The 25694-nt window shown below is 40.1% G+C and overlaps 1 protein-coding gene across 3 annotated transcripts in view; it reads right to left on the bottom strand.

Annotated features, from left to right (window-relative positions):
• LOC143300396 (putative ATP-dependent RNA helicase DHX35) overlaps nt 1-25694 on the bottom strand; it is a 141991-nt gene that overhangs the window by 103396 nt on the left and 12901 nt on the right. For all 3 annotated transcript variants that reach the window (XM_076614029.1, XM_076614028.1, XM_076614030.1), the window contains exons 12-22: nt 25583-25614; nt 23502-23583; nt 22680-22776; nt 22077-22130; nt 21157-21255; nt 19480-19604; nt 18209-18263; nt 17185-17280; nt 14997-15091; nt 14186-14263; nt 13694-13823 (exon numbers count right to left, since the gene is read on the bottom strand). In XM_076614029.1, the coding sequence (XP_076470144.1) occupies nt 13694-13823; nt 14186-14263; nt 14997-15091; nt 17185-17280; nt 18209-18263; nt 19480-19604; nt 21157-21255; nt 22077-22130; nt 22680-22776; nt 23502-23583; nt 25583-25614 (943 nt within the window). The remainder of the gene's footprint in view (nt 1-13693; nt 13824-14185; nt 14264-14996; nt 15092-17184; nt 17281-18208; nt 18264-19479; nt 19605-21156; nt 21256-22076; nt 22131-22679; nt 22777-23501; nt 23584-25582; nt 25615-25694) is intronic.

Genomic DNA, 25694 nt, shown 5'->3' on the forward strand with positions numbered 1-25694 from the left:
ATGTATACTTCCAGGCCATGTATTTATAAAAAATATTAAAAAAAGAAAAAAAAAGAAAAAAAAGAAAAAAAAAAAGTGCGCTGCCCCATCATCTGCACTGTTTCACTGGCCTTATTTCCACATCACTCAGCCCCCTATACACAACCACACCTTGGATCAACTGTCGGAGCCCCAGCATCGGCAGTACACAGGGAACCATCAATGTTAGGTCACCAGGAAGCCACACACCAGAGGACACCCTGCACTGCTGCTGAGTCACTTCAGTGGCATTCAGTTGTGCCTGTTTTGATTTAACATACTTAGGACACCACCTACTGAGTCCCTTATTGACGACAATAATGGCTTAGCTGTGGAGCCAGACTAAGTGTCTCCTCCAGAGTGGAGACCACCACTAGATCTCTCCAACGACAGTCCCCCATTAATCTACCGACACTGAAGACCTTGACAAGACTCATCCGAAGCACTGAAGTGGAGGGGTATCGAAACTGAGGTCACCATGAGAGCAGGGCATGAAAGGCCACATAATTTGGGATTTTTTTTTTTTTTTTGGATGATGGAGGAGGAGGATGACGATGATAATGAAGATGACCATGCTGCTATAGAGGTCCATTTAGGTTTGGGACTATGTAACAATGCCATTCTCTTCACTTCCTGTCCCAATACCCTGGAGTCAACCAGGCCCGAGAGATAGAGACACCTGCAGTGTCAGGAAATTAGAGCAATACACCCAAAGACACATCCATGAAGTGGATGATGCTTGACTGCATGGTCCCAGTCTCCCCATTTAAATCCATAGCACACTTAACTCTGGGTAGGAACCAGCCATGGGCCAAAAAAACCAACTCCACTGGGATTCGAACCTGCGTCCTTCCAGCCGTCAGTCAGCGACACTAACCACTTAGCCACGGAAGCTGATGGCCATGCGTTTCTTGGCTGGCATCTTTTATTTTCCCCTGCAGGTTCCAGGTGTGGGCTTGCCTTGAGACACTGGGTACAGGCTTGAGCATGTGGTCAATCTAGCATTTTTGGAGGATCTCTTCATTTGCAGGCTGCTGTCTTATTCGTTCCCACAGTTCTTTATTGGTGATTCTGTCTGGCCAGCAAATCTAAAGAACCCTTCTGAGGCAGGGGTTGTTGCAAGTTTGGATGCTCTTTGTGGCAGTGACAGTGGTTCTCCAGGTCTCTGCTCCATATAGCAGGACAGGCTTCACTGTGGTGTTGAAGATCGTGATCTTGACATTAATTGTGAGATCTTTGGACCCCCACGCATTCCTCAGATGATGGAAAGCCACCCTTAGCATGCCTTGCCAATGTGGGTTCTAATATCAGCATCTTTTCCACCCTGCTTGTCAATGGTGCTGCCAACTCTCCACCTCTTCTAATTTTGGTCATACCAAATCTAAATATAGTTAAGATGAATTGTTTAATGCCAGTAAATGTTTATAGAAAGATTTTTCTTCACCAAATGTCTTGAACTATGAACTGTGTGAAATCTGTTACTTAACTCAATACTGCTTTCCCAGTTTTCCCATATGCAGTCAAACAGTTTGCACAAAAGCATGTTCTTCTCCTCTACCTTGATGAATCTATGTATACCCCAGGCCAATTTCAAACAAACATATTTGTATGTTAGTAAACCAGTTATTCTTTCCCCTTACTCCCAAATCATACAACAAATTTTAAGTCTTTTGTGTCATGCATCAGCCGAGTGGTTAAACCACTGGGTTTTCAATCTGAGGGTACTAGGTTTGAATCCTGGTCACAACGCATGGTGGGTTTGGGTGGAGATTTTTCCAATCTCAGAGGTCAACTGTGTGTAGACCTGCTAGTGCCTGAACGCCTTTAATGTGTATATGCATACACAAAATTAAAATAAATATGCACATTAAACATCCTGTAATCCTTGTCAGCATTAGATTGGTTACAGAAACAACATACTCAGCATGCACAACCCTGAAAATGGAGTATGGCTGCCCACATGGCAGGGTAAAAGCCATCAGTCTTATACACATAAAACCCACATGTATGTTCAAGTGAATGTGAGTGAGAGTAGCAGCTCATGAACAAAAAAGAAGAAGAAACTTTTCATGTTGTCTGTCATTGTTCTTTCTCTGTGATCTTAACCAGTAACCAGGAGTCATGACCTGGGTGTGGTCCTGCCCCCTCAGAGTGTATATGTAAGGAGTTAAGGGATGAAACACTTGACTGAGGGAGCTTCTCTGAAGACAATGTATAATCCAGCTTTCCCTAGTTTCCTATCACTAACTGTGGAATTCACACAAATGGAACCTATCTATCATTTAATACGTAAAGTCATTTGATGTTCTCATATCAACTCCCAGAAACTTTTTGAGCCCCCCCCCTTCCTCCACCCCCTCCCACCCGAAAAAAAAAAAAAAGCACCAACACACAATACACAATGACTTTTCTATCTAAACCCAACAATTCATGGCCATGTTGCACAATGGTTTGTATTTGGGTAACAAATATCTTCACAGAAAGATCCAGATATTTTCTATTCATCAGGTATGATTTCTTCATGATAAAAATCAATGCATTCTTTGTTTGAAAGAAATGATTCTCTGCTGGCAGCTACATAAGTCAAGTGTGTTAAGAAAAGGATTCCAAGATTTTAAGATATATTCATTAATATTCACAACAAATCACTTCCCATCAAGACACAAAACTCCCACAATGGCCATAATCTTTCTTCAAGAGATATTTATTAAAATAAAAACTTAACAAATATAAAAGGCTTGGAGGGTTGAGAAGTTTTGCGATGTGTCTGAAATAAGCTGCTGTCAAAATCCATCAGATTATGTGTGCATGTGCATATGTGTGTGTGTGTGTGTGTGTGTGTGTGTGTGTGTGTGTGGGTGTGTGGGTGTGTGTGTGTGGGTGTATGTGTGTGTGGGTATGGGTGTGGGGTAGGTGGGTGTGTGTGTGTGCATATGCGTGGTGTGGTGGAGGTGGTGTGTGTGTATGTACGTTTGTGTGAAGTGTGCATTGCATGGAGTGGCATGGTGCATGGGTATGGGAATGGTGTGGTGTGGTGTGTACGCATGCATGTGCGTGTGTGTGTATATTGTGTGGTGTGGTGTGGTGTGTGCGCATGCTTCTGTCTGTGTGTGTGTGTGTGTGTGTGTGTGTGTGTGTGTGTGTGTGTGTGTGTGTGTGTGTGTGTAACAATAACAATAACAATAATGGTTTATTCAGTTTTTGCAGGCCATCTGGCCCATATGAACAGGAGAAATGCTTGAAGATAGCAAAAGATATGAAGTGAGTGAGAAAAGAAGTTTTTACTGCTAAAATCACGTGCACGTCAAAAGACACACCTGGTTCCATGTGACAACACGTAATTGTATTTTACAGTAGTTGTAATGTAAGTTTACTTTCACTTTCTAAGCTTCAAACATTCATTAATGTATACTGCTACTTTAAATGTCAGTTTAGCTGACCGGTTGGTACTCTGTGTGTGTGTGTGTGTGTGTGTGCTACTCTGTGTGTGTGTGTGTGTGTGTGTGTGTGTGTGTGTGTGTGTGTGCACGCGCGCGCACGTGTGTGCATGCTACTCTGTGTGTGTGTGTTTGCGTATGCTACTGTGTGTGTGTGTGTGTGTGTGTGTGTGTGTGTGTGTGCGTGTGCGCTCTTTCATGCTACTGTGTGTGTATGTGCGAATGTACATAGTAAAGTGCATTTGCACAAATGTGTGTGTGTTTTGATGTGCGAGTGAGGAGTAAGAACAGTTTCAGTTTCAGTTTCAGTTGCTCAAGGAGGCGTCACTGCGCTCGGACAAACCATATACGCTACACCACATCTGCCAAGCAGATGCCTGACCAGCAGCGTAACCCAACGCGCTTAGTCAGGCCTTGAGAAAAAAAAAAAAAAAAAAAAAAAAAAAAAAAAAAAAAAAAAGGGGGGGGGGGGAATAAATAATAGATAAGCTTACATAAATAAATAAATAAATAAATAAATAATAATTATAATATAGAAAAAGGTAGTAGTAATAATAATAGTAATACTAATAAAATGATAATAATAAAAAATAAATAAATAAGACAACAATGGTGATAATTAAGCGAATGAATGTAAAATATGACGACACACATTCACACATACACCCACACATGCATAACAGAAATGCACCAAACATGCAGTTTCACAGATATGAAAGTACAGTCAAATACATATAAACGTACATGAGCTCCAACACACACACACACACACACACACATTACCTTGCACCTCCTCCAACCCCCTCCTCCACACACTCATTTCTAGCCTACGTATCGCAGCTTCCACGGCACACACACACACACACACACACACACGCACGCAAACACACACTCACAGAGATGAACACTTACTTGTACAAGCACACACATATACGCCCATATCTCCCACCCCCAACCCCCACACATATATACAAAGATATATATATATATATATATATATATATATACACACACACCCGTACACAGATCTCTCCTGACACTTGTGTACACTTACACTCTCGCGCATTCACAAACGCACTCAAAAACACAGACCCACACATCCACACAAACACACACATACACACACGCACACGCACAGAGGCTGCCAAGAGGGATGGGAAAAGATCTCTGATGCCAAGAACGTGGCGTCTAGTGTGTTGCTCAGTCTATTGTATTTGGAAAGGCCCACAGAGACTCTGTTCCGTTTTGAAGAAATTTGCGCAATGTTGGTTTGGAAATGATGCCGATATTTGTTTGATTTGCAAAGCATCGTGCTCTACCTTTCATGTTAGACTTTCGGCCGCTCCCTCTCTCTGCTTTTATTTCTTTGAGGCGATCGATGGTGTGATGGCCTTGTACCTGTTCTTTTTGGTATTCTTTGACTTTTCTGAGGATTTCCGATTTTCCTAGATGTAGGCCGCTCGTTGGTGTTGCGTTACCAGCAAGTCTGTCAGCTCGCTCATTTCCCTTAACACCTGCATGTCCCGGGCAGTATGACCATGTGAGTTTTTTAATCTGAAAGTTGCGCATTGCCTTATGCCACTCTGGGCTTCCCATTCCGTTTTCAATTTTCTGTATGAGGTTCATTGAGTCGGTTAGAATCATGGCATGTTGGTTTCCGGGCGTATGGGTGGACGATAGCCACTGGAGGGCATGTGTCGCAGCTTCAACTTCCATCGTTAGGCTGGAGGTTGTGACTTTGTAGGCAGCATTCTCTTCCCAAATTGTTTTTCCATTTTGTTTCGCAGTGAATCCCCAACCAGACTGGTCTTTGGTGACTGAGCCATCTGTGTATATGATGATGTCCTCTTCTTTACTGTTTTCTTCTATGAGTAGCTTCACTTCCGCATCTGTTTTGCCCTCTGGCCATTCCCGACAATGTCTTCCTAGAGTGGGTGAAATGACTGTGTTGAATAGATGGTTGAGGTTTTTGGGGTTTTTCTCCCATTCTTTTGTTTCTTTCAGGTCTTGTAGTCGGCATACTAGCTGGATTGTGTCTTCTGCTTGTCCCATCCATGATCTTCCTCGTCCTAGACGGCTGCCTTTTGGTTCTTTGACTGCGTCATGCAGTGGGTTTTGAGGGTTTTCTAATGCTTTGAAGTAGGTCTTGACCTGTTCTAACTTGTTTCTGGCCTGTACTGAAGGAAGGTCAAGCAGGTATCGCATGGTTTCTGTGGGCGTGTCTTTTGTTGTTCCAAGGATCAGCAGAAGATGGGGCAGAAGGGGTGTGGGGTGTGAGGGTGGAGAAAGAGAGAGAGAGAGAGAGAGGGAGACACAGAGAGGAAGAGACAAGCAGACATTTAAAATTCAACCTAAAAAATGAAATGGGATAAAGCAACCCCCCAAAAAAGCAAAAACACAAGAAAAGAAAAAAGGGTTAGAAATCAACATAATCAGAGAAAAAGATGAACAGAGACAAAAACATAAAGGAATATGTAAACAAATACATACATGAACAAACAAACAAATCAATAAATTCACACACACACACACACACACATCAATAAATGCACATCCTTCAAATAAAGATTGAGCAGCGATGATGTCAAGAAACAATTACACCATTCTTTACTTTTTTATGTTTGTTTAAGATTGTCGGCAGCGGCAAAATCACCTCCTATTAGAGCACCCCCAGCAAATGAAGAATAATTGAGATCGTGCACAGCAGCTTAGCGTTAATGATTTTTCACACATCTCTAAATCCTCTGATCAGCTGAGAAATTTCACTGCCATAAAGGAAGCAGCTAGATGCATCCGTCTTCAACATCATCTGCTTCATGTATCATTTTTCATCTGCATTTTCAGCCCACTCACTGGCTTTTCTTGTCCATTTATTTATACCAAGAAGAAAAAAAGTATATATATACAAGAAATATTTCCTCCTTCATTACAATATATGTATAATCATTTGCTGTATCCTCTGCATTATCTTTTGTCTCCACTGTTTCTCTGTTGGATGATATAAACTGAAGAACTAATGGGGGAAAAGAATGGGGGACACACACACACACACACACACACAAGCACACATGTGCACACACACACACACGCACACACACACACATCCAGAGATAGGTAGACAGACAGACAGACAGACAAGAGACAGAGAGGGGGAGGGGGTGAAAGAGAAATATGGGATGCAAATATAAAATGGAATATGTAAAGGTTAATTTCAAATATAGAAAAAAAAAGTTTAATTCACACAAGCGAAAAAACCCAACTGAAATAGATTTTTTTTCCACCACAGATTAAACAATGAAAAGACAAGGACTGAAGTAGAGAGGGTGTGGGAGTTACAGAGAGAAAAGGGAAGGAATGGAGAGAGAGAGAGAGAGAGAGAGAGAGAATTTGAATGAAAGAAGAAAAAGGGGAAAGGGAGAGAAAGAGAGAGAATGGACAATCAGACAGTGGATGAGAGAAATGAAAGAGAAAGAGAAAGATACATAAGCAGACAAACACACACACACACACACACACACAGAGAGAAACAAATACACACAAAGAAAAAGCAACTACAACAACAACAACAATCACAGCACCTTCATACAACACTCCCAGCTCTCACCAAGACTCCCACATACTGCTGCAAAAAGCAAGTTTGACTGGATTCAAAACTGAGCAAAAATCAAACTGAGCATTTAGTCATATGGATGAGCCCCGTGTGTCGCATGCACTTGGTACACTAAAAAAAAAGTACCCATGGCAATGTACGAGTTGTCCTCTGTCAGAATTATGTCGAAGAAATCCACTTTGATAGGTACATGAATATATACATGCACACATTTAAAGCCTGACAAGCACATTGGCTTATGCTGCTGGTATGGCATCTGCATGGCAGATGTGGTATAGCACCTATGTATTTGTCTAAACACAGCGGTGCCTCTTGAGAAACTTGAACTCTTAAAGGAAATCATGTCCTGTGTCAGAGGAACCTTACAGGCGATGAATGGAGGTGGCAAAAAAAAACCCCAAAAAACAAAAAAACAAAAACAACAACAAAATCTACACCCCTTGCCAGTGATCAACTACAAACCCCTGATAATGGGAAATCGTGACAAGGTTACTGCCACAGACCCTTGAAGAAAAAAAACAACAAAAAACAAACAAAAAACCCCCAACCCATCCTCGTGAACAACAATTATATCAATCAGCAGCACATTTAGGTCTGCTGCAAACCTTGATCATCATGTCCGTTACTTTTTTTTTTTTTTAGGGGGGTGTGGGGGGTAAAGGAGGGGGGGGGGGGTGTTTGGTGTGTGGGAGGGGTCCTTTTTCCTGAAGGGTGGGTAGATTGGGAAGGGGGGTGGGGACTGAGATAAGAGCTGACGTCAGTGATCTGCGTCAGTGAGATGAAAGAGGATGGAGAGAAGGGGCAGGGAAGTATGGGTTGAAGGTGACAGACTGAGAGAGAGACAGACAGACAGACAGAGAGAGGCAGCGAGCAAGACACACACACACACACACACACACACACACACACACACACACACGTACACACAGAAAGAAAACGACGAATAAGATGACCATGATATAGACAGACAGACAGACAGACAGAGAGAGGCAGACAGCAACACACACGCACACACACACGCACACACAGAAAGAAAACGACGAATAAGATGACCATGATATAGACAGACAAATAATTTTTTTCATTATTATTTTTGGGGGGGCATCATCTATACCGCTTCTGTATTATTATTTTCCACACAATCTCATCCCAAGCGCCGACACACAACAACATCTAGGTTCACCCTCTGTAGTCTCAGTGCCAGCAGTCCCAAGTGAATAATCAATATAAGGTCAGCAGCAGGCCACAAACAAAAGGGGACACACTGCACTGCTGCCAGGTCGCTTTGACGATAACTCTTGCACCCACTTATCTTTGCATTGTTCTCCCACTGCTTTGATATTTCAAACAATGGTGACAGTATTAAAACCTAGTTTACCTGCTTTTTTGTTGTTGTTATTGGTTTGGTTGATTTGTTGTTGTTGTTGTTGTTTTCTGAACGCTTTCAGTTTCAGAAAAGGCAAGGACAAGTGTATATGAAGAAAACAACAAGTTCATGATTGAAGTATGCCAGAACCAGGAACCAATCTCCTCTTCCTAAAGTGCCTTGTGGATGAAGGGGTGGAGAATTCCGCAGCCCCTGAGGTCCATATTTCTTCAGACCTGGTGATGCCTAGATTTTTTTCAAGTGTACAAGCATGCAGATGGTATAACATGCATTTGAACAACCCTACAAATCCACGTCAGCATTCCATGCATCATAGAAACAAAAACACTGCCAGCATACATCCACTCACAAAAAAAACAACAGAATACGGCTGCCTAAACAGCAGATGGGGTAAAGATGGCCATACAATGTAAAAAAAACAAACCCATTTCCTGAAATGAATGAACGTGGAAGTTGTATCTGATCATAAGAAAAACAAAAATAAAAAGGAGGTGGTGGTGTTAACTTTTCATCAGTCGAAGCACTGGCAGTCAGCATGCCTCCACACTTATCTAAAAGATGCCGTTCACGTCGCATGGCACTTCCCAACATTAACCCCTTCAGTGCTATGTATTATTCTGGCTTTTGTTGCCTATTTGCCACGCGATTTGTTGTAGCGGAGGGTAATAATTAGAAAAACAAAGCAAAAAAAAACAAAAACAAAAAAAACACAACAACAAAAAAAACCCAACTAACACACAAACTACTGCAATAACCTATTAACATACTTTGCCAAAAGGAAAATGAACAGACCATTGATATCTGTTTTCAATTTTATTTAACACACTGGTTAGCAATGAGTGAACCATAAATGTGAGATGAACAAATCTTAGACAATTTCTGTATCATGTTCTTTTCAAATTGTCCTTAAAAACAGCTGAACAACCAAGAAAATACCCACCCTTCCCTGGCTTTAAAGTGGATTGTTTATCTTTGAGTTCAACTCTGGGTCAGCCATGGAGCCATACTTGGCCTCCTGCACCAAAATCTCTCCTTTGCTTACAACATCTAGCTCTACAACTTCCTCTCCCCTTGCCCCTCTATAAACCATCTGATACAACTAGCATTAAACTTATCATAAATGCTTTGTATAGCTTCTGCAATATCTTTGGCGGCAAAATTTCAAAGGTTTATTGCTACATACCACTTGAGCTAGATTGTGATCATTGTCAGCTGTTTTTAAAGCGTCATCTGAATTTCTGAAAGGGGTACTAGAATTCACATCCTGGAATGACCATAAAAAGTCTGCTTACATTTCACTCCCCATGAATAACCAAAGCAGACATATCAAGCTTTTCTGCTGGTGTGTACTGGAAAAAAAAATTCTCTAGTAACAGAGGAAGGAAAATTCCAGCTGACGATGACAGATTCATCTGTCATGGGTATTTTCACGCTCTCCAGAACTTCACAGAAATTTCTGCCACGAAGCACTGAAGAGGTTAAGGGCAACCTGCCTTGAAACAGGTGACGCCAGCAGATAAGACCTGGAGCACAAATCAATTAAGGGAGACAACAACGTGCCTACTTCATTTGGGGCCCATAATCTGCTCTGCATTCTTTGCTACTTTAGCGTTTTTGAAAATTAAACAAATGAAGAAAGAAAACATTTGTTAAAATGTCTTTTAAAAAAACCCTATTTTCCTCTCTTTCAATTATCTTGACGTTTGCTATCACCACTGATTAAGTGTCATTCAGCTCTTACACTTTTATTTGCAGGAAGCTAAAGTTAAAAGATGGAGTGCCAAAAGAGAGAAAAAAGAGATGGAGAGGCAGAACAAGACAGACAGACACTGACAGACACAGAGAAAGACATGGGTGGGGTAGACAGAGCAACAGATTGTGTAAGAGAAAGAGACATCTCACATTATCAAAAACTACTGAATGGGAAGGAGCACCACAAATGTTTTACTGAGAATAAAAGGTTAGGGTGAAAGCCTCTCTAAACCATGCACTCTGCGACAGGGAACAAGAAGGAAAAGGAAAAAAGAAACAGGAGGAGGAGGATGAAGAGGAAGAGGAGGTAGAAGAGGAGGTGATGAAGAGCAGGAAGAAAGAAAGAAAAAAAGAAGGAAAACCAAATCATTCACTTGATGAAATAAATCAACATCGTAAGACAGAAAGACAGACAGACAGATAGATAGATGGACAAACAGATAGACAAAGACTGAAACAGAAAGAGAGAAAGTTGGAGGGGGGGGGGAGGGGGGGAAGAGGGAAAGACAGTGAGAGAGATACTGCAAGAGACAAAGAGAGAGAAGCCAATGTATGGAAACAGAGACAGAAAGATGATAATGCTGACAGTCATGACATTACAACACTTCACTGACAAAAACGTTTTCAATGTTAACAACACGCTGTCACATTATGAGATTATTATCACGGAATTACTAAAGCCAAAAAGCTTTATAGGGTGCTTGTTTTAAATATGTGGTAAGTGACCTGAAATAGATGTCCCATTGTTAAAGGTGTTGTCTATCCCTAATATGTACATGTTACCATCTTTGCACTGGCACAACCAGTGATTTATCATTCTGTATACCCACTTTTGACAATTGTTGTTTCTGCCCAGCACTGCAAACTTCTTCAGGCTGAATATTCTCCAAGAACATGAGGAGTGTTATTCACTTCTCCAAAACAGAAAGATGTAAGTGAATGAAATGCTTATTGACCTCTCAAACACAGAAAGATGGAAGGGAATAAAATGCTTCTAGTTCTACATAAATTACTGATTACATATACATGTTTATACTCACATGCATGCACCCATCTACACCCACCATCACACAGAACTCTGATGTGAATTTTTCTTTCACCACAGCCGACATTTTGATTCCCATAGAGGCGGCAGAGGGAGGAAGGAAAAAGAGGTTGAGGTGTGGGGTGTAAAGAGAAAAATACCACCACCTAACAATCACATCATATTCTGTCCTCCAAGCGAGACCAAGTTTAACTGACAGTTTTTACAGCACAGAAACACCTGGTAGCTATGGGTATGTTCGCCACTATTCTTGTTCTGGTTTACTGTCCCTAAATGCCTACACACTTCTGAATTATGTAGGCATGTCTGTGCGTGCATGTGTGTGAGTGTGAGTTATCATTCTGACCATTATCTCAGTCTTCTTTCTTAGTTTTTATATTTTTTTCAATTACTACAACCCAATAGCCCTTGGAAGTGTATAAGCAGCAGTCAGTCTGGATACAAACAGTTCCAATTCAGTATTTAGTGATGAAAACAAATATACCAAGTTAAAACTCCTTCCAGACAATGAACTACAAGAAAAGTGATTCCTACTGCACACAGTGAAATTGTTTTGATGTAAACACACACACACACATACACACAAAACAAAAAATCTTGTTGATGCAAATAACTCTCCCACCACAATCAACACTTTTCTTCCAACAGAGAGACGTGGCTGTTTGTAGGCAGAGTAAATAAGAGATTAGAAAAAAACACAAACAAAAAACACACAACAAAAACAATAATCTAAGTATCTAACCATCATTTCAAGCTGCGTCCTTTCCAACATGTCACTGAGAGAGAGAGACCATCTTGTCCTGACAGCTGGAGTAGCAGATAGACACATCTGGAGGCCATGACCTGTGACCTGTGGCCTTAAAAACACTATTCATCCCCTCCCCCCACCCCTCCCCCCACCCGTTCCATGTCCAGTGCCCCCACTTTCAAGGTTTTCATTTGATGCCCCTTTACTTGCGCGCACGTGTGTGCATGCACGCGCATGTGTATGTGTGTGTGTTTCAAAATTTATATAGATGGCAAATATATGTTAGAAAGAGTATTACTTTCCAACTGAAACAATACGCCCAGCTTCATAGTAAAACAATTTTGATCAGGATACCAGTTTAAGACAAAGAGGTGGTTTTATCATTACTTTCTTCAAAATATTTCTAAGCCATTTTATAGATTGTTCTGGCATGCTTTGAAATTGTCTGCACATTTTGAGAATCTGAGGTTATATTCGCTAGATGAGTGTTGTTAATGTTATTAATTCAGTTTAGTTATTAGTTGTTTTCCAGGTTAGTTTTGTACTGTTGTTGGTAGTCCTCAATACCCCAAAAGTGGTGACAGAAGATTAAATATTGAATCTTGTGTGTGTGTGTGTGTGTGTGTGTGTGTGTGTGCCCATGTGTTTGATTCTGTGTGTCTGCCTGCCTGTATGTATATGTGTGTGTGTATGTGTGTGTGTGTGTGTGTGTGTGTGTGTGTGCGCGCACACACACAATCACACATGTACAAGCATGTGCGTGTATTTCTCTAAATATTAAACTTCACATCAACGTAAACACATCTATCTGATGTCAATGCATATCTTTGGCTTCACTTTTGAATCTGTCATTTTTAGTGTGTGTGGTAGAGCTTATCAGGTCATACTGCACTGATCCACTGACCAAATTTCCACCACACAAGCAGAGTTCTGAGTGGATCACAAACGTTTGTTTGACTTTATGGAGCACAAAACAGTAAGTCACAACAACTGACTGATCACATGACTATTGCATGAACAGGACGTCAATTTGGATTTAAAATATTTACATTCAAATTTTATGTAGGGCGTCATGTGTGGGTGGGTGGTTTCCAATGTTCAGTTGCGCGAGTGTATTCTGGCACATGCTTCCGTGTGTGTTCGTGTGTGTGTGTGTGTGGGGGGGGGGGGGGGAGGTGATGAAAAAAAAGTTTTTTTAATTTAAAAAAAAAGAAAAGAAAAAGAAAATCCAGAAGACAGAAAAAGAAATTAAGAGACAGGAGAGAAAAGACTGAAGACACAAGAAGACAAAGAAAACGGGAAAGAAGGGAGTAAGAGAAAAGACAAAAAGAGAATGAAAGCAACAACAACAAAAAAACACAATAATCAGCATAACAACAACAGCAACAAACACAACAATCAACATAACAACAACAACAAAAAAAACCCACAACAATCAGCATAACAACAACAAAAAACACAACAATCAGCATAGCAACAACAACAACAAAACACAACAATCAGCAAAGTAATACAACATCGGCAGTAGCAATAAAGAGATACGGCAAGAAAGTAATGCATCACTTCTTAGACAGGGCCCAAACCATAACAACAAACACACAACACCACACTCCATGCACTGTCCCACACACTACTCAATTCGTTGTCCCACACACGACTCAATTCACATCACACCACACCACCAACAAAAGCATACCTTCACAGGAGACAAGAGGCACTTTGTATCTCTGCAGTAGTTTCTTCAGCTGCTCTCGAATCTCCACTGCCCGTGTCAGTCCTTTATAGTTTAAAAAGTGGTCAGAGCACCAACGAGAATTCTTCCCATTCTGAAAAAAACAAACGACAATATCATCGGTAACAAAAAGGATCGCATTAATAAATTAATAGTAATAACACTGATAAATAACACTGATAAGAATTATGAATCAAAATACATAAATAAAGAGAGGGATCAAGTACATGAATAAAGAAAGGGACAGCTAATAGTTTAGCTGATTGAAGACAAAATGACTTGTCTACCTGACTGAAGCTTCAATTCTGTTGCTCCCCCCCCAGCCCCGCTCCCCCACACCCACCTCCCAAAACCCATTCTTCTATCTTTAACTTATTTCCATTTTTGTTCACTTATCTGTTTGGTTCATTGTTGATAGTTCTCACCCTCTCCTCCTTTTGCACACCAGGAGCCTACCTTGAGGAAAGCGTTGAACACGTTGACCAGGGAGATGTGGTCCCCTTCTTCCACAGCAAACTTTCTCTTCTCCTTGTCCTGCCACAGTCACACACACACACACACACACACGCGTGAATGCGCACACACACATGCACACACACGCACGCACACACATCCAGGTCAGCAATAAACAAGAACAGAATAGATTAAGACAGAATATGTCTTCATAACCACATGTATTATGGCCACAGTGGGTGGTCAGCAGTGTTCCATGTGTCTCACTGTGCCCTGACAGCTCTCCACACCACTTTGCTGGATTTGCCTTTCTACCTGTTGAACCACCAGGTAGTGGTCTCCTCCGTGCAGTCCGCCGAATTCAGTCTTCGCATGCATAGGTAGACAAGCCTGAACTCACTGAGGGTTTGAGACCCATTGGCTACCCTCACCAGGTTTTGCCGGCCATTTGAAGCCATTGCCTGGGATGTGGCTGCTGTTGCAGGAAAACAGCTACAGGGAGCCACTGGTGAGAGCTGAGTGCTCTAGACTCTGCACTTGCATGTACTTCTGTGTGTGTGTGTGTGTGTTTACAGGTGTTTACAGATGTGTGTGTGTAGGTATCTGTGCAAATGTACATACATACTGGTGGGTGTGGTGCAAGGTGAAAATTTCATGTGGTGCAAGGTGAAAATTTCATCTCAAAGTCTATTCCAATTTGTTACAAATGCCATGCACTTTGACCAAAAGGACAAGCGCAACAAAAATTCCTTATCACTTTTATCATTATCTGTAGAAAAAAAACACAAACTTTTCACACTATTTGCCAACTCACAGCAGTGGTGCGTTTTCCAGAGGGAGTGATGAAGATGTTCTGAATCTGAGTCAAGGCAGCCACTGTCAGTGCTTCCTGGGAACACCCGTACTCCCCTGTACACACACACACACAGGGGCTTCACTTTTGCTGTCGTAATGTTAACAAAAACACTCAACAAACATACGCACACTGCAACTTGCAAATTAGCACCAGTGTGCCTATTTTTACATCAACACCCAAGACGCACTCAGGCATGGAATCCAGATTCATCAAACTGGGTTGGGTCTTTCAACCTTTTTACAGAATGTAAACAATCAGGGAAGGGACACAATCCTTGATCAACTGCAGGGCAACTTTCAGACAAAGTTTGGGTGCAGTTTAAGAAGTATTTTTCAGCACATTTTTGCTTTTTGTTGTTGTTGTTGTTGTTCATGATCACAGCTAGAAGGTCGCTTCACTTTTCAACAAGCACTAAACAAACTGTTCCGAGGCATTTACAGCGTTTTCAATCCTGACAATGACATTTGAAATCACTGTTGTTAATACTGACAGGTAAGACACTGTGGGAATGATCTAATGATAACTCATTCTTTTAGTCTTTAAATCCTCTATGAATTATTGCTAAAACTTCCAAAGTGGGGAAGGTTGCACAGGCTGTAGTCCATGCAGTACTGAAAGGGTTAACTGACACCAAAGCACAGACCAGCACATTTAGGACAAAACTCATCTTTAAACACAAAACTCTGAAGACACAACTAGAACATTTGTCCTGGTCAGTGTGCTGTCATAAAGCAAACTGTGACAACAACAAAATTTCAATGTCAGGTTCATTACTGAAATAAATAAAAACAAAAGGCAAAGCCTTCAAGACTCACTTGTGCTTCACGCTTTGTCCAGCAAAGGAATCATGAGGAGAAAAAAAAAGATATTTAAAAAATCACTGAAAAGTGCTCTGTATTAAATATGGTATATAAGATAAACTTGGGAGAAAAAAAAGAAAAAAAAAAGAGGCATGCGAGCGGGATTGAACCAGGCATGTTCAGTTCCAATGCAACCAGACTAATCCCCCTGCTGCAGCACATCTGACGTCAAATGACTAAATTTAAAACTTAAACCAATGTTGATGTTTTCTTCTTCATGCGATAAATAGATGCAATTGTAGTGGACATAATAATGCCGTTTAAACCTCTTTCTTGTGTGTTTAATCGTATCTTGATTATTCTTTTATTTCGACGGTAAAGAAGGCGTTGCCATCTCCTTCAAGCACATTGCAACACATTGTAGATCTCTAGAGCTGCACAAACCAGTCTACAATGGGCTGAAAGAAACGATCGATTCAATTTTTCTTTTATGTTCATTCCAGTTAATTCAGTGTCCACTTTAGAATATTTATATGCAGTAAACATGTCGATGGTGTAGTTAGTATCACTGTAAGTGTTCAGTCCAGAATTTGTGTTCCTTTCCTTTTGACTGTAAACAAGAAAAACCAGGTCATGTCATCTTCAAACACAAACTTCTTGTTGGTCAAACTCAGTGGAAAGCGGTTTTTAGTAATCTCAAATTTCGGAACACATCTGAACAAAATAAACCGTTAATGATTCAGAAATGCGGCTTAATTCAGAAGACTGTTATTGGTATGACCGTGAAGATTTTTTTCATACTATGTTTAAGCCAATTTTGGTATTGGCAGACAATGTATTTCCAGAGAAAATGGCAATGTTAAAGTTTACCACGGACAAACACACACACACACCGAACAACAGGTTAAAACATAGACTAACTTTGTTTACACAAGTGAGTCAACTAGATAAAAAAAACCAAACCTTTTACCAAGACCCATTCAATAGAAAATGAATGTTAGTGGTCAGGGTTTTAACAAACACAAACATTCTCACATAACCATACAAGCACATACAAACATGAAGCATTTTCCAAAAGTTTTTTTTTCTCTCTCTCTCACTTAAAAAAAAACACCACCAAAATTTATTATGGTATAATGAAAATAATGAGCATGATCTTTTTAACAACACATTATAAATAAAACAAAAATGAAAAACTCAAAATAAAACTAAGAAAAACACTCCACAATACACACACACACACACACAAAATGCCTTCCCCCTTCATCCCTACAAAGAGCCCAACAATATTCCATCCAAATAAACTGAGCAAGGCACCAACCTAGCCTGCAGACCACAATACATACCAGACACCAGCAACATTTTAGCGAAGCAAGGAGAGAGGGGAAACTCCACCATCTGTAGTCCTAACGGAGACGTCAGGTTCCCACTGTCATCCAGAGCTAGTGAAAAGAAAAACCAAAAATAAGAAAGAGATAATCAGACTTTTTGTTTTTGTTTTCTTTTGCACACCTGCTAAATCATCATTTTATAATCACCGGGCACACCAGCTGAGTGGTTAAAGCATTGGACCTCCCCTCTGAGGGTCCCAAGTTTGAATCTTGGTAACAGCACCTGGTGGGTAAAAAGTGGAGATTTTTCTATCTCCCAGGTCAACATATGTGCAGACCTGCTAATGCCTGAACCCACTTCATGTGTATACATTTGCAGATGATCAAATTCGCATGTTAAAGATCCTGTAATCCATGTCAGCGTTCGGTGATTTATGGAAACAAGAAAATACCTGAAAACAGGTATGGCTGACTACATGATGGGGTATAAAAAAAAATGTTCATACAAATAAAATCATACATTTCTGTATGAGTGTGTATGTATATGTGTGTGTGGCTGAAACCTGATTGAATGACACAGGAAAGAATGGTGAGTGCCCAATGGCAGCTGTCAGTCAGCTCTACCCAGGTAGGCAGCCTGCTGTGCAAATGACACCGTGTTTGTAAAGCGCTCAGAGCTTGGTCTCTGACCGAGGATAGGCACTATATAAGTATCTATATCCAAATTTTCTTTTCTGTTTTAATCTCCGTACAATTGTTTTATTAGATATGTAAGGAGGAAAATCAACAACAACAAAACAAAAAACTATTATAACAACAGGTAAGTGTGTGCATGCATGTATGTGTGTGTATCTGTATGTGTGCTTGTGTGTGTGTTTAACACCCCCACCAAAGAATCTGTACACATGTATAATAACTGCTTTATTTTGAAAGTACCAAATATCACAAACACACACACACACACACACACGCACGCACGCACACGTGCACACACACACACACACACACACACACGCACACACACAAATGCTGTCCCTACCTCCCAGAGCATACAGTAGTTCCAGTCCTCGCAGCATGTTCTGGGCAGGGGGTGGCTGTGGACGTCATCAAAGGGTTTAGTCACAGCCACAAAATGTCAACTAGCATTATTCAAGGCATTTCAATATTAACAAAGTTTGATTAAAAATCATGGGTAAATTTGTCATTTCACTTTGTGTGAACAAAGTGTAATACGGGTAAAGTTGGATATATTTAAAATAAATAAGCATATCAGTTTTGTGTGTGTGTGTGTGTGTGTGTGTGTGTGTGTGTGTGTGTGTCTGTTTCCCATAAAGATAAAATATAAGGGTCCCAGGGACCCTTTGTGCAGATCTGTGGGGGTGTTTCCAGGATTTTTAAGAGTTTCCATGTCAAATCAAAATTAACCACTTCAACAATCACACACATATGCACAAAAGGCACAGGGGCAATGCTAAGTCAAGTTGAAGACTTACCTTCCTCTCATCAACCTCTTCTCTTTTTTCACTGTACATGAACTGTCATTTTATCTCATTGAGAACTGTCGCTTTATCTCAGCCATGTCTCTCTGTAATTCAAATAGAATAATAAACTTCACTGTCACTTCATTTCATTCTATTTTCACTCAAGGCCTGACCAAGCATGTTGAGTTATGCTGCTGGTCTGGCATCTGCTTAGCAGATGTGGTGTAGCCTACACTGATTTGTCCAAATGCAGTGAAACCTCCTTGAGAAATGAACTGAATAGAACTTCTTGGCTGATGTAGATGCACTTACGATGTCTGGTTTCTCTTGGTTGTTGCTTGTTTCGATTGCTGCCTGAGAATGTTCCCCATCTACGTTTCTCAGTTCTTCAAGAACATCTGCTGCTGAAGATGTTCAGGTTTTGGGGCCTGTAAGCCACTTTAACAAAGACATTTTGATGCAGGTTTCACCACTTCAAACAAAGTGGGAGATCAAAGGTTATCCAATGCATAAGCAAGAAACAAGGGACACAACTTCAAACACTCAGTATCATCTACTCTGCAGTGACAATGTTACAGGCGAGTTGGCCTTGAAGATCGACAGAGAAACTAAAACTTGTCAGGAAAATCATGTGCATTCAATGGGACGTACAGAAATGAAAAGTGGCTGTCCTTTTAAATTCTTAGTGTGTAAAGGATGTGTTACTTCGTGACAGAGTGTGAATGTAACAGTGATGTAAGTTTTGTACACAGACTGGTACTATGGTGCATTATGGGAAAAACTGCACACACACACACATGCCCACCTACCCCCCTACCACAAAACTCACAGAAAGGAAATTGAAGCGCAGAATGTTGGAGATGCCCAAAGCCTTCAGCTGCAAGATGACAGGTGCCAGATCACTTCTCTGCATCTCTGGCACTGTCGCCGGGGACAGCTGCTCGTAAGACTCCTCTGTCAAATCAAATGTTGCTTATAGACCGGGCGAACACAAAGCGGCCATCTATTTCTGGGCAGATTGCCTGTCAGTTCTTAAAAACAATCAAAGTAAACACAAAATAATGTTAAAATGTTGACTGAAACAACATTATTAAAGGAACCAGTGTACACACGGCACACTCAATCGGCGTAAAATTCAAATTCAATGGCTCCTCTGTCATGTGGACCAAAGTACACACAGTTTCAGTTTCAAGGAGGTGGTAATTAAAGTATGCAGACTTAAACAATACATAAACACAGGCTAACCTGTTTTTACTGACTGATGTCAACTACAGTTTAAGTAGTAATTATACATATTTTTCTTACAGTTAACTAACAGACATGCATGCAATGTTGTAATCACAGGTACTGCAGGATTATATTTGTCTTACAGTTAACTGACTGACATGTAATTACTGATACTGCAAGATTTGGGGTGATTTAGTCAGAAATGTGGACAAAAATCAATTACAAGCTTGGAAATATCACTAAAATCACCAACTTGTGTGAACAAACCATAAACAAAAAAGCCAAATTTATCAGAAAAATCAGTATCCACAGAAACACAGAGGTGTCACAGAACAACAACACCTCCTTTCAGTATACTGACAGATATACAAACATCACAACAAAGCTTTTGTTGTGCTGAAGTAATAGCAGACAGGATGACTGTCATTCTGTCTCTAATGAAGAGCGATACATTTACATCAGGTTTTGATGACCCTTTTTCTAGGTTTGCAAAATGCCCAAAGAGACTCACTGCTTCCAGATTGCTTCCAACTGATAGATTATGTTCTGGATGAAATGGAATGTGCGGTTAATTAATTTTATAACACAGTAGAGTAATCTAAAACACAGTTGAGTAAATTTAAAACAATCAGCTGGATATGTGCAATCCTTTATGAGAAACTGAGTCATGCTCAGAATAAAATGAGGTGATAAATTTAAGTTGTGAAGCAGTCTTTGTCCAAGAGGACAGAGCTAATGAAAGAAGTCATAAATAGGAAAAAAGGAAGAAGTTAAGTTTCCCAAAATGTGGACAACATATTACATTCAGAATTTCCACTGGTCACATTCTGCATACAATGTGCTGGTAAAAATGAATACCAATAACAAAATTTTCAGCAGCCAATTCTGAGGTGTACAGGAATAATTATTTTACATCCATGGCAAATGAGGCAGGTTATTTCACTTTTCACCGCAAATGGGAAAGGTTATCTCACATTCAAGGCATACAGGAAAGGTCATTTCACATCCACAAATGTAGCAGGCACAATAAGTAATAAATCATCATTACAGACCCAAAGTAAATCAGAAACGTTTTATGAACCCAGGTAATGTCACATAAACGTTTAAGAATTTAGAACTGGTTATTGACAAACAAAACAACAAAAAAAAACAAAAAGAAGAAAAATGACTGCTTTCTACTTCCTTTTGTCAGCATAATATTAAAGACCATGAAGAGTGAGTATTGAAAAAAAAAAAAAAAAAAAAAGAAGAAAAAAAAAGAGAGAAAAAAAGAGCCCACCTGTGTACAGCCTGAAAGCTTTGCCAGATCGAACTCTGCCAGCTCTTCCTGCCCTCTGATTGGCTGATGCTTGTGACACAGGAATCACTACCAGGGACTCTGTAATCAGGGGTGGTAACGGTTACGGAGAAAGAGAAAAGGGGAAAGGTAGAGAGGTGTGTGTGTGTGTGTGTGTGTGTGTGTGTGTGTGTGTATGCGTGCGCGGTGCGTGTGTGTGTGCGTGTGCATGTTTGGTTGGGTTTTTTTGTTTTTTGTTGTTGTTGTTGTTTTTGTGTGTGTGTGTGTGTGTGTGTGTGTGTAAGGTGTGTGTGTGTGTGTGTGTGTGTGTGTGTGTGTGTGTGTGTGTGTGTGTGTGTGTGTGCATAAGGTGTATGTGTGCATGTGTGTGTGTGTGTGTAAGATAGAAGTGTGTGTTTGTGTGTGTAAGATGGATGTGTGTGTGTGTGTGTGTGTGTGTGTGTGTGTGTGTGTGTGTGTGTGTGTGTGTGTGTGTGTGTGTGTGTGTGTCTGTAAGGTGTGTGAGAATACATGAACATGCATTTTTGTGAGGATGTGAGCACATTTAGGTGTGTGTCTGTGTGTGCAAGAGTGCAGGTGTATGTATATGTATAAAAGACTATTCACTGGCATATCATCGAGTGAAAGAGAATGAAGACAGAAAAAGTGACAGAGACAAAGACAGAGAAAGATACCCACTACAAATGTAACACTTTTTTCCCCGTTTTTATGAAGCTGCAAAACATAGTTTGTTTATATTTGTATACACAGGAACAGTGCATGGTTTAATCTAATTTGGCATGTGATTGCATATTATTCATGATTATGAAATGATTTTGACGATAACGAAGATCATTGTTAATGTTATCATTACAATTTTACTTATTTAGTTAGTAAAAGAAATATGATCTAATTTTACTTACCAATGCCAGAGGTTGGATTGTATGCTTTTAACTTGACAAAACCGCAATCAACAACTAGAACAGGAAAAAGACAAAAAGAAAGTCAAGCATCAACCACTCCAGCATATTAAGCACAAACTGACACACACAGATATACACACTGAGACCTAAAGACAAACCAAGCAACAGACAGAAACATGCACTGAAGTCAACAATGTACACATGTACACACACTAATATCTATGCACATGCACTGACAATAAACGAGAACAGACAGATTATTGCAACCTGATAAAATACTGTAGAAGACACACAAATACACACATATTTTCAACTGTATTTTTAGGATCATTATGACAGAGACACACACTTAAACACCCACACCCACACATATTCTCTATTACATCTAATACCATCAAACAACAATACATCACCCCATCCACACACACACACACACATACACACACACTCTCTCTCAATCATGTCAAATATCATCAAAAAGATGCTGAACCAGGTTTTCAACAGAACACCCACTGACGTACACATGCACACACATGCACATACGCACACACCCACTGACACACAAAAACCTATGTGAACTAGACAACAGACAGAATGACGTACTATAGACAATGCCGTTGATGGTGATGGAGGTCTCTGCAATGTTGGTAGCCACAACCACCTTCCTGGAGTGGTGAGGGGGCTTCTGGAACACTCGCATCTGCACACCACCGGTAAATAAAACAATCAATGAATACTAAGAGGAGACATAAAATAAACATGTCACATACAAACCAACTAAAAGAAAATACCATACAAATCAACAGACAGAATGATAGCAAGTGAAAATATGAAAAAAAAAACCACCCCAAAAAAAAACAAGGCAATAAGAATGTCAATTTCCAATCAAAGTAATCTATTTTCTTCATTTTTTTTTTTTTTTTTTTTTAGAAATCAGTTGATAAATGCTGGTTTGTACAGTCTGTCTCACACAGACGACAGCAAAACACACCCACACCTACACCCACACAGTACAGTACATTCAAGCAAATGACATATTTAACTACACATTTCTCTGTATTACATTCCAACTCAACATTTTTGTTGAACTTCAACATTTCTGGTCAACCTACCATCATAGAGCTTTTACTTTTATGACACCATTTATGAATCTAATAAACATTTGTAATCAAATACAACCTTTTTTCTTCCATTGATTTTGATATGAACAGTATTGGGCAAACAGTAATTGTTATTTCTTAAAACCATAATCAAGACCAAAGAACTAAACATTTCCTCATGATGTTTTTTTATTTTTTTTTAATTTCTTATCTCATTTCTTTTACTCTATTTTTCCGGTACAACTAAGTCAAAATAGTCCTCATCCTTCCCTAAAAAATTACAGAAGCTAGGTCAGCTTGACGCTACAGACTAACCATTCTTTACCTGCTCTGATGCAGGCAGACTGCCATGCATTGGTAGCACCGTCATCTTCAGATCCTCTTTCTTCAGTTTCTTGGCCTCTTCTCTGGAACCCCGTATTACAAACGATGGACAGAAGTTTTTTTTCTCCCTCTGTTTCTGTATTTGTTGGCTGCAGTGTTAGTAACTGAACCCCCTTCGTGTACATATGCATGCAGAAGATCAAATATGCACATTAAAGATCTGTATTCCATGTCAGCATTCGGTAGGTTATGGAAACAAAAACATAGCCAGCATACACATCCCCGAAAACGGAGTATGGCAGTCTAAACGGCAGGGTAAATGAACAAAACGGTCATGCATGTAAAATATTATGAGAGTGAGTGAGTGAGTGAGTGAGTGAGAGTGTGAGAGTGTGAGTGTGAGTGTGAGTGTGTGTGTGTGTGTGTGTGTGTGTGTGTGTGTGACTGAAAACTGATTGAATGACACAGGAAACAAATGATGAGCACCCAAATGGCAGCTGTCAGTCGACTCTACGCAGGTAGGCAGCCTGTTGAGCAAATGACTCCGTGTTTGTAAAGTGCTTAGAGCTTGGTTTCTGACACAGGATAGGTGCTATATAACTTATAAGTACTTATAACATCATCATCATCATCATCAATGTTCACTCGCCTGTATGAATGGGCTTTTATGCATATGGCCATTTTTGCCCCCATCAAAATGGCTGCCACACTTCGTGACGGTGAAGCGCATACGACTGACCCTTGATTTCCAATGACACTTTTAAAATATGTTTTTGCTACCTTCAATATATTACAAATACTCACATGATACCTGTTGATATATTTTAGGTCATATTACAAATACATGAAATCTGCTGATATATTGAGGTCATTTTATTATAAATCATCGCAAAGCATCTGTTTAAAGGCAGTAGATCTTATACTGTTTTAGGCAACAACAATAACAAGAAGAAAAAAGAAAAGAAAAAAATGGCCATTGTAACATCAAATAGATCATCATAAACTTATCTTTTTATCACAGAGAACGAAACAGTCATTTTTGAGAGGAAAGGCCTTATAAGCAGAACAAAAATTAGATAAGGGTAATGATTATTTATTCCTGGAAACAAAAAAAACAGCAACAAAACAACAACAATGAAAAACTATTGCTGCATCAAGTTTTTAAGAGCCTTGTCACCCCACCAGTCCACAATGTATGAGTTATTACTGTTTGGTTGCAAAGGGGTTATAAATTACTAATAGCAAAAACAACAAACCACATGCATGTAACTCATACAATGTAAATACAAAGAAATAGGAAAATGCATGAAATGCAGATGTTGCTTTGAAAAAGAGAGAAAAAAGGTGAATGACATTTTCCTCTGCCCCCTACATCATTGTCTTCTCTTCCTCCTTGATACCTCTTATAAAATTCTTTACTTATTTAGTTCTCAGCAGATTATAATTTTAAAAAGTCCCAAAACTCAAAATCAAGATCTGTATCATCTATAATTGTGGAGTGATGGCCTAGAGGTAACGCGTCCGCCTAGGAAGCGAGAGAATCTGAGCGCGCTGGTTCAAATCACGGCTCAGCCGCCGATATTTTCTCCCCATCCACTAGACCTTGAGTGGTGGTCTGGACGCTAGTCATTCGGATGAGACGATAAACCGAGGTCCCGTCTGCAGCATGCACCTAGTGGATGTAAAAGAACCCGCGGCAACAAAAGGGTTGTTCCTGGCAAAATTCTGTAGAAAAGTCCACTTCCATAGGAAAAACAAATAAAACTGCACACAGGAAAAAAACAAAAAAATGGGTGGCGCTGTAGTGTAGCGACACGCTCTCCCTGAGGAGAGCAGCCCGAATTTCACACAGAGAAATCTGTTGTGATAAAAAGAAATCCAAATACAAATAATCTGTCAAAGAAATTAAAAACTTTTACACTATTCTGGCATTCTAACTGGTCTTTCATTCTGTTCAAAATAACATTCTCCAGCTCCTATCTCTCTGGTGCTGTTGTGACAGGTTTTGTAACGTGCTGTCATGGGAAAGGGAAACATTATGCTGACAAAGTGTTACTACAAAAAAGTTTATTTGATACTCACATCAGCATGCGGACAACTCTGTCAACTTCCTCCTGCCAAACACAAACAACAATTTTAGTTTTCAACACTGTCCAGAATAACTTCTTCATATGTCTGAGTATCTACGGTACTC

The sequence above is a fragment of the Babylonia areolata genome, chromosome 26, assembly GCF_041734735.1.
Source record: "Babylonia areolata isolate BAREFJ2019XMU chromosome 26, ASM4173473v1, whole genome shotgun sequence".
Taxonomy (NCBI): Eukaryota; Metazoa; Mollusca; class Gastropoda; order Neogastropoda; family Buccinidae; genus Babylonia; species Babylonia areolata.